General features: G+C 38.5%; 1 protein-coding gene across 18 annotated transcripts in view; it reads right to left on the reverse strand.

Moving 5' to 3' along the window:
• The window catches only part of FoxP (forkhead box transcription factor P), a 288,984-nt gene that overhangs the window by 20,008 nt on the left and 258,976 nt on the right, over window positions 1-10,000 (reverse strand). For 15 of the 18 annotated variants that reach the window (XM_085658133.1, XM_085658138.1, XM_085658135.1 and 12 more), the window contains 7 exons: window positions 6,571-7,002; window positions 6,218-6,445; window positions 6,089-6,148; window positions 4,376-4,625; window positions 3,336-3,437; window positions 2,884-3,058; window positions 882-1,098 (listed from right to left, as the gene is read on the reverse strand). In XM_085658133.1, the coding sequence (XP_085514259.1) occupies window positions 882-1,098; window positions 2,884-3,058; window positions 3,336-3,437; window positions 4,376-4,625; window positions 6,089-6,148; window positions 6,218-6,445; window positions 6,571-7,002 (1,464 nt within the window). The remainder of the gene's footprint in view (window positions 1-881; window positions 1,099-2,883; window positions 3,059-3,335; window positions 3,438-4,375; window positions 4,626-6,088; window positions 6,149-6,217; window positions 6,446-6,570; window positions 7,003-10,000) is intronic. The other 3 variants (XM_085658134.1, XM_085658137.1, XM_085658136.1) reach the window with 1 other exon arrangement.

Here is a 10,000-nt window from a genome sequence, read left to right on the forward strand (position 1 = left end):
ATTCCTCTTTTCTCTTTCTCTACTAACCATTTGATTTGAGAGAGTTATCGCGACGAGTTAATGCGACATCGACATTCTACAGTTACCGCGTACTTGTTAGAGATTTTAATTAAGACGTTAGAAAATCGACGCGTCCCCGTTGAATAATTAATAAAGACTTTATGTATAAATTAGCGTGGAGAGCAAGACGCAAACGAAGGTGGGCGACCGCGAACGATCTCTCGAAATTCGCGTTGTTGTCGCTGTAAGCATGCCATTGCGGTGGCCTTCGTTGAAGAAGGAGCGCTCGTAAAATTCAGAAACGACGCCAAAACCGTCGTGAATATCCGACTTTACGAGCCACGTCTCGTATTCGTCCCGCGAGAAGAGTTTACGCGATAACGAGACCCCTCGTTACTATATAACGCCATTCCTTTTCAAAATATTTTTATATTAAGTACTGATCATTAGCATATCGATATTATTTATTAATATTTTTCTCTTATCTTTATCTTTATCTTTATTTTACTTTATTCTTTTTTTTCTTTTTTTTCTTTTTTTTTGTTTTCATTTCAATGCATACGCAATATAGAAACCTCAAATGATTTATCTTTGTTCTTCTTTTTTTTTTTTGCCTGAAATGAATTGATAATTTAAAATAATTAAAAAAAAAAAAAAAAAAAAAAGAAAAAAGAAAAATCCATAGCAATTTAAAATAATAAAGCATAAAAAATAAATCGATCATTGTCGTAACATTAATAACTATATTTTTCATTTGTACGTAATCACGTGTATGGATATCTATATGTGGCGCAAGTACATTATCTATTTAAAAAAAAAAAAAAAAAAAATCAATATACAAAATTATATATGAATTATTATTAAAAGATCGATAAACTTACCGAAGACTCGGAAGATTTTGGTGGTTCGGGGGAAGCCATTTGTTTCGCCATATGCAAATGATGCATCATGGCATTGAGACGATCCCGTTCCTTCTGCAACTGTATCTCCAATTGCGAGACCACTTGCATCTGTACCCTCGCCTGTGCCGTCGATCTGTCGTCCAACGTGTGCTCCGTGTTTAAGTGCCTGTGATTATGATGTATCATCCTTAACAAACTTAGATCGGTTTACTTTATAACTTTCACGTTAAGTAATTCTTCCACGTTGCAACTTGCGTAGACGTTTAATAAAATAATATTTACTTTCAGCTTTCTTAAATGCGATGTTTCATTTTAATAAAACAAAAGTAATATTTATTTTACTTTGAATTTATTGACTTTCAAATGGACGTTAAAAATAATTAATAAATTACTTTTGTATTTATACTATTGCGACAAAATATATGTTATTAAGTAAAATGACAACGATGACAAATAATACCGTTGATTTTTTTCTTCTTCTTTTTTCCTTTTGTGAAAGTTCTCCCCGAGAAAATTAATAAGATTTTTAAACGCTGACAATATTTTTACATGCTATGCGTTGTATCGCATAGAAATACATACGAATGAAATAACCGAGTAAACTTTAAAGTGAAGTGACAACAAAGTGAAGACGATCGATAAAAATCACCGTCCACGTTTTTCTTATCGCCGAAGTGAATTTCTCGACGATAACAATTTTTAAAGAGACAGACAGACAGATAGACAGACAGACAGAGAGAGAGAGAGAGAGAGAGAGAGATAAAAAGAAAAGGATAATTGCCAAATGAGATTTACTATTCCAGATTTTTTTTTCGACGAACGAACGATAGAAACATGGTTGCTGTATCGACAAAAAAAGAAGCGAGGGTGAGAAATAGAAAGAGAAAGAGAAAGAAGAAGAAGAAGAAGAAGAAGAAGAAGAATAAGAAGAATTCGACAGAGGAACAAAGAAAACGCGTGGGAGTCGCGTTGTACGTTAAAAAGGAAGAAAAAAGGTAGAAAGAAAAGGTTGGGTGGTGGTAGTTGGTTTTGAAGTGAGTCCAAGACGAGGAAGAGAGAGAGAAAGAGAGAGAGAGAGAGAGAGGAGGAGGTAGCAATGGGGGGATGAGGGGTGGGTTGGGAGAAGGAGGAAGAGGAAAGGGGGGGAAGGGCCGCAAAGGGATTAGACCGAGGGGCATAACGATGCGGTCGAATGTCCTGAATATTAATGAGACAAAGGTAATTAGCGTTTTTCTTTTTTTTCCTTCTCTCTCTCGTTCCTTCTCCTCTTTCTTCTTCTTCTTCATCCTTTTTTAAGTAACGGCTTGTTTGAGGGAGTCTCGACTCGCGCCGACGAGCCGCTACGTGATTACTAAGATTCTCGAGAGTGACTTCGAGCTTCCAACGATGAAGCTGCGGCTTGTCAATGAGAAAGATACGCTGACTTCAGCGACTCTCTCTCTCTCTTTCTCTCTTTCTCTCTTTCTCTCTCTCTCTCTCTTTCTCTCTTTGTCTATCTCTCTTTTCATCGAGCACTCCTCACTTACCAAACTTATGACGAAGCTTTCAAATGTTAAGCTTCACGAAAGTCCAAAGAATATTTTAATGTTCTGTCCCGTAACTAAGTTCTTTCTTTTTTCTTTTTATATATATATATATAAAATATTATTGATATTTAATAATTTTTCGTTTTTTTTCTTTTTTTCATAGTATTACAGTCTTAAGAAGAATAGAAAAATATTTAATCAATTGCCGACGATTATAAAGCTATTGGTATTGTCAATGAAATAGTTAAATCTTAATCGATTTTAAAGTTGATTTAAAGTACACGTCTTTTATTTTTTTTTCCTTCTTTATTTTTCATAAAAATCAATTAATACAACGAATGGATTATTAATTGTATGCCTGTGTACTTCAAATGTTATAAACGTCGACGAAATTATTGAACGATCGAAATTTATTCGAGCTATTTTCGATAACGAAGATATAACGTAATACTCACTTAAGGAATGCTTGATAGTCTTCGCAAATAACTTCACAGCCCGGCCATTTGCAAACCCCGTGACCGTAAAGGGGATGAGCCTTGTCGTTGCATGAAACGTCGAGTGGTTTTTCGTCCAACGGCGTCGTACCGTTCATTTCCGATCGCCGACCCGAAACTATCGAATTCAGAAGTCCTGGGATAGTCCAGGAGAGAAAATAGTACAATAACGTAAAATAATGATAAGCATGAAAAAAGAAGAAGAAGAAGAAGAAAAAACGAAGAAAAAAAAATGCATACGACTTTGTCAAAACAATCGTCGAATGACGGACAAAATGTTTTGCTTAATTAACGTAAGAAAAAAAGAAAAAGAAAGACTTGTAACGAGAAAGTAAATGAATTAGAAAATAAAAGGGAAGATAAAGAAAAATAAAAGAAGAAAGAAAAGAAATAAAAGAAAATAATTTTTCTACCGTTCAATCCACCAGATTTCGGGACGCTGGAATTTTGATGAGATTCCGAACCATCTGACGTTTCGGACTTCCATGTTGGTAAACCTTCTCCGGGTTGAAGACCTACGGTTTACAAAGTACACATAGTAATACCTGACTTTGAGATATTAACTTAGCACGTATTTTTCATCGTTCTTTTTTCTTTTGCTTTTTTTTTTTTTCTTTTTCTTTTCTTTTTTCTTTCTATATGTTCTTAATACGACAACATTTAATAATGATAACGTGAGAATATATTTGAATATTAAGATTTGATAATGAAAAATAAATTTGAAAAGAAAGAAATAGTAAAAGAAGAACATATATATATATATATTGTACATAATTATAGATGAATAGACAAAGAGAGAAAAAGAATCGATTTGAATGTAGGAAATGGAGGATAAGTTTGTTTCACACGTGAATTTCCGAATGGAAAGTAGCGTGCGACCTCTGACTGCTGCTTATCGAGCCAGTCTTCTACCTTTACCTTTCTCTTTACCCTCTCTTTTTCTCTTTCTATACTTTATACAGTCGCGTAAGAAAGAATAACATAGTCAAACGAGATCGACCGCAACCGAAACACTTGTACGTGGAAAAGTTTAGCCCGGGGTAAAAAGAATGGGAAAGGGGAATGAGAGGAGAAAGAGGGACCGAAGGGTAGGTATGAAAGAGAAAGAGAGAGAGGGGGGAGGGAGGGAGGATACCTATAGCATCCCTATGGAGGGTACTTTTCTGGGATAGCATCGAACGTAAAGGAGAGTTTTCGGTGTTGCAGGTGGTGACGATGGGCTTGTTCTCGTCTTCAAATCAAAAGGGAAACATCCTTAACACGTTACTTTCTTGATCGATAAATAGATTATATATATATATATATATGTTTTTTTTTTTTTTTTTTTTTATTAATTTTCTTTTAATTTCTTTCCTTTTCTTTTTAAAATAAATTCTTAAAATAATCGAGACGAAATAAGGTATGTCTAATTTCAATGATCAAACATGATATTTATTTACATTGATATTCCTACCTGAGGAAGGATTGTGACCTTGAAGACCAAGACCCTGCTGCAATAGATATTGTCTCTGCGTTATCTGAAACTGTTGTACCAATTGTTGTTGCTGAAGTGCCAACTGTTGAAGCGGACCGGACGCCTTCTTCTTATCGGCGGTCTGTAGTAGATGTGTCTGTTGGATCAAATTCAATTGCAATTGTTCTTGCAATTGTTGCATAGCCTGTTCCAATTGTTTCCTACCGAGTTCGGCGAGCTGATGTTGCTGCTAAAAGGAAAGTAGAAAGGGAAGATGATGGATAAATATGTGTATATGTATCGTAAAAAAAAAAAAAAAAAAAAAAAAACGAATATACGTTCCCGATGAATTTCGTCTCTACCTTCGAGCAAGTATTAGTTAGTTAGTTAGAACTCTCGAGGATGTATAAGAAGAAGGTTTCAAGGAGCAAAAAAAAAACGGGTAGCGAGTGAGTGGGGGAGGGGTCTTGCATCGTCCGCCATGGCTGATGAATAAATCACGATGTCTCAGATAATTCGCTAGGGAGGCAAGAAGAAGCAAAAGAAGAAGAAGAAGAAGAAGACAGAGGGCAGTTGATGGGTACCTCGAAGACAAACAACGAGACACAACGGCTGATGGCGATGCTTAATTGCTTACCTCGCCCTTGGAACACCTCCCTTCTCTCCTCTCTATCTCCCCTTACTACTACTCCCTACCTTAGTCAACTTCATTCCCGATCTTCCCTACGCCTCGAGGATATTTTAAAACAAACTTCGCGGCAGACGCCCTTTATCGTATTACTATAAATAAGGAGCCACGCGATTAATGGACGTGGACATATTATTTCTATGCCAATGGGGACAGCTTACCATTTCCATAAGTACGAGTAAAAACATTTCATGTAATTCCTCTCGAGACATATACGACAAAAGATTTCTTTTTACTTTTTTTTCTCGCTATCTCTCTCTCTCTCTCTCTCTCTCTCTCTCTCTCGTCATTCTCGTATATAGATATATTTTCGTACATAAGTTCTTCTCTGGTATTGAATTAATGGAGAAGAAGAAAAAGAAAAGAGAAGAAAAAAAAAAAAAAGAAAAAAAAATAAAAGAAAAAAGAAAAAAACAAAGGAAAGAAAAAATGTGATATCGCGTTGTTGGCCGACTCGTGAGTGATATGATAACGTTAGGATGCCGTTATAGGTGGGCTCCTGAGAACGGTTTATACTATGCGTATTGTTATCGCAACGATATGGAAGGGACTGGTTGTTTGCACAGACCGAGTATCAACCCTCTCTCCGTGAAGCGAGCCAACTTCCCCGACGAAGCCGTTCTTCGATCGCATCCAAATTCAGTGAAGGCTTCTAGATCAACGCGCAACCGGTGAAACGTGTTAACTTCCGTCGAGATAGCTTCGTCGAGAATTTCGTCGGCGAATAAATTTGATCGGATTCTAATAAAGCTGAACTTTGCAGGATACGAGTAAACGTTGGTAAGTAAGCCGAGAGAAATAATGCATTATTCCGGAATTGCTTGAATATTGTTTACAACGTTTCGAGAGACAAAAGAAAAATGTACTCTAGATAATTGGATTTTCTAATTAAAAATATAAACGATCGTTGGAAGTAGAGAAAATTGCTTTTGCCAGAGAAAATGTTCGATAACTAATGGCGACTGTTTGTTCTTTCTAAAGGGGACGTACTTTCTCTAGGTATAATATCAACGATAAATCCTTACGCTTTTTAACGAGAAATAGCCAAAGCGTTCTTGATTGGGCGCATGATCGGACGTGGAATCCTGCGAATAAAAAGGATTAATAATATATATTTTTCAATGATATTCTCGAACGTAAACGACGATATATACCTGATGATGTTGTTGCTGTTGCTGCTGAAGATAAAGGGGATGTTGCTGCAGGAAGGACTGCAGTTGCCCAGGACTGAGAATGTGTTGTTGCAACAATTGTTGCATTTGGTGGAGGCCGCTCGCCGGGCTGAGCATCATCTGAGAAGGATTCTGTGACGGTGGAGCACCTGGAGGCCCTCCGGGCGGTGGGCCCTGCGAAGGATTCGGCGGTGATCCCCGTTGAGGGGCCTGTTTACGATAAATACATACAATGATCGATAAATCAAATACAATTGCGTCGGATTAAAAAATTAAAAATAAAATGAGAATAAAAACCTATATATATATATATATATATATATACATATATGTACCTGTGGACTCTGATGAGGGCTGGGCTGAAGACCAGGTGCACCCGAGCTCGGTTGTTGCGATTGTTGCGCGATGATGGGCTGCTTTTGCTGGGTCATGGGTGCTGCTGTCACTGTGCGTCCAGCAGGACTGAGCTTCCCATTGCTTTGGTACTCGATGGTAAGTTCCTGCTGCTGTTGCTGCTGCTGCTGTTGGTGTTGCTGTTGTTGTTGTTGTTGTTGTTGTAACTGTTGTTGAGATTGTGATTGCTGTTGTTGCTGTTGTTCGACAATGCTACCACCTGTGGCTTCGGAAACGCCACTCCTTCCTATTCCGTCTCGGCTAGCACGTATCGAGTGACGTTCTCTTTCGGCACGGCTCTCGCGATCCCGCGACGACGATACGTTTTCGCGCGACTGTTGTTGCTGCTTCAGCGCTGCAAATAGCGAAGTAGCCTGCAATACGAAAATGGAGATCGGGAGCTCGATCAAAGTCGGTTACGAGCTTCTTCACGAAGGGAAGGTACGAAAAAGGAAATGAAAACTATAAAAATCTATTGGCTTTCGCGAATTCAAAATAATCGTACGATATAAATATATCTCATCATTTTAACAATATTCTATTATTTGTATTTAGACAAATTGATAGATAAAAGGGCAATGATTACCGTCGAGATTCTTGAAGGATAATTGTAAAACGTATGTTACACTTCAAGCTTCGAATATTCATGATATAAATGTCATTTAATACACTTTAATCTGATTTCCATACGTATTTTGGACAATATTGATCTTATCTAATGGCCTTCGTGGTTAAGTGCTTTTGGTACAGCGGTAAATAGACTATCGGCTGAATCGACATTAACTTGAGTATTTCCTTCGTAATCGATAACTAAACTAAAGCTTTCCCCCTCCCCCTCTCCCCATCTCCCTGAAATCTAAGGGAACAATTCTTTTTCCTTTTTACGATATAAATAAAAGAAAACGAAAAAAACATTGAACGGATCTGCTGATTATACGTAGAGAAATTTCAAAGGGGCTTTCGCCCACGAAACTATTGTCTCCTCTTTAACTTCGTAGAAGATGAAATAGTGAGGGATGGGTTGGCATAGGGGGTGTAGGTCAGAGTGGGGATGAGAAAAAGAAAGAAAGAGAAAAACAGTAAAAAAGAGAGGGGGGAACCACATGACTCTCACGCAAATCCAAGCACGCTACGTCGAGTCCTATGCTAATCTTATTTGTGTACGATTACGTATGTTTATAACATGCAAAGAAATTCCCCGGTCGTGCGTTATCAGTGTTTAGTCAGGAGCGTCAGCGCGTAGCGCTTCTGCACTCCCAAGTCTGCCGAAGTTGAGAAAAAAGAAAATGCTGGACCGAGGAGCTGGTACCAAAGGAAAACAAAAGAAAAGGGCGCTCGGTGTTCTCGATTCTTCGTATAAGTGTATCGGTGTGTCTATATGCGTGTGTGTTAGAGCGTGCAAACGTTCTCTTCGAGTACCAAATGCAAAACGTACAGCTTCGAAGATAATTCCGTAGATAAATTCGAATGGGAAAGTGGACGGAAAACGAAGTAGTTCTCATCTCGAGTGATTTTACTCTTGGCACAGTGCTTTTTGAGGAACATCATCCGAGAAAAGCCGTTGAAACGAAACCACCACAATTGCCCAGCACCACTACTATCAACCATCATCAGTTACTACCATAGGAAACGAGGAAAAGATAGGGCAAATGTGCAAATATGAATTCGCTTATAGCCACGCGTCTATGCCAGCAACAACGTATTCGCACTGAACTTCTCTCATTCAAGTTTGTATTTCTACCGAGATGCTTCCGCGTTTTCGCGGAACTTTCGATAAGAGAGAGAAAAAGAGAGGGAGAGAGAGAGAGAGAAAAAGAGAGAAAGAGAGAAATACAGACAGAGAGAGTATTACGAGTGAGCTTTACCTCGAGCTTTCTGACTTTATTCGCGTTATCAAAATAATCCTAATATTTCTCTTACAAGGAAAATCTAGAACGTGGCTGGCCGTGAAAGTAGATTAAGGAGAATGATCTTTAACATGCCGTGAAATAAGAACAAGTTCGAATATAAATATCAAAATTGAAATCATATAGTATGTGAAATTTTGTTTCGCGTTTGATCAAATCAAATGAAATCCTCTTTATTCTTCCTCTTCTTCTTCTTCTTCTTCTTTTAGAACGATTAAAGCACTGATCGTGTTCTTTGTCATCCCTTATCATACTTTCCTCTCTTTTTCTCTTTTTAACAGCATCGTCACGAGAAATATAATAATAAGAAGTCGGCCGCATTCGTCTATTTCTTCTTTCAGCGTTAAAATCACAAGACTTTGAGGAGTGCGTTTACACAAGGAAATGAATGAGAAGCAACGATCGGCACGAGTTTTTAATCCACTTTAGGTTCTGCCTAAGTTACTACTGTTACCGCTACTGCTACTGCCACTGTTACTACTGCTACTGCCGTTGGTGGCTAACCCTCCTCGGTATATCGCGATCCTTTAATTCGCTAATTAATACGAACGATGTCGAGACCTCCTCCTAACCCCACCCAACCACCTCATTTTTAACCAACTTTATATTCAACATCTCTGTTTCTTAACGAAACGAAGATTGTTAAATGTCTAAAACGAAGCTTCGAAGGGTTGAACGGGGTCGTCCAAGAACGATGACTACGAAGAAGAAGATGGTTTAAGAAGTGTGGTAGTGGTGGGGGGTTTGATATAAAATGAGGGATGGCTAGGTGGAATGGTAGAAAGGGGAGGGAAGGGGTGGTCAGGCAGTAAGTAGGTAGGTTGTCGATGTGTGTACACGACAAAGGCAAAGGAAAAGAAGAATATATATATATATATATGTATGTATGTATGTATGTATGTATATAAGGGTACGGAAGAATAAAAGTATAAGGGCCGACGTTGAAGGGCCATCGACTACAGATAAGAAGGACTCCTAAGACTCTTTTAAGAAAAGGTTAAATAAAGGTCGGGGTGGTGCGTTTGTTGTTGGCTGTTCAGATTCCTTCTTTCGATGGAATGAGGTAGCAGTGGAGGGGATGAGGGCGGTTGTCCCTCTTGCACACCATTCCCCTCGATCCTCCCTTTCACCTCACCACTGTTTCCTTCTCTCGTCATCGTCTCGACGACATCGAACCACTGCGCTTTCCTTACTACTTTTCCCTGGTATCGGCACTTATTTGAATCTCGAAGAAGGCTTCTTCTTCTTTTTCTTCTTCTTCTTCTTCTACTTCCTCCTTAGGCTCTGTTATCGGGGTGCGGGAGTATGGGAGGAGTGGGAGCGGGCAGCGGGGAGGTGACGGAGAGTACGAACTCGTCTTCATATCTTTTATATATTAGAATTTTCGCAAAGCTACCCAAGAGCGAACCAAGCTCTGTTTACTGTTTGGATTTATTTCTGTCTCTACTCTTTTCACTTTCTTCTT

The sequence above is a fragment of the Vespa mandarinia genome, chromosome 7, assembly GCF_050613455.1.
Source record: "Vespa mandarinia isolate Hongniang chromosome 7, ASM5061345v1, whole genome shotgun sequence".
Lineage (NCBI taxonomy): Eukaryota > Metazoa > Arthropoda > Insecta > Hymenoptera > Vespidae > Vespa > Vespa mandarinia.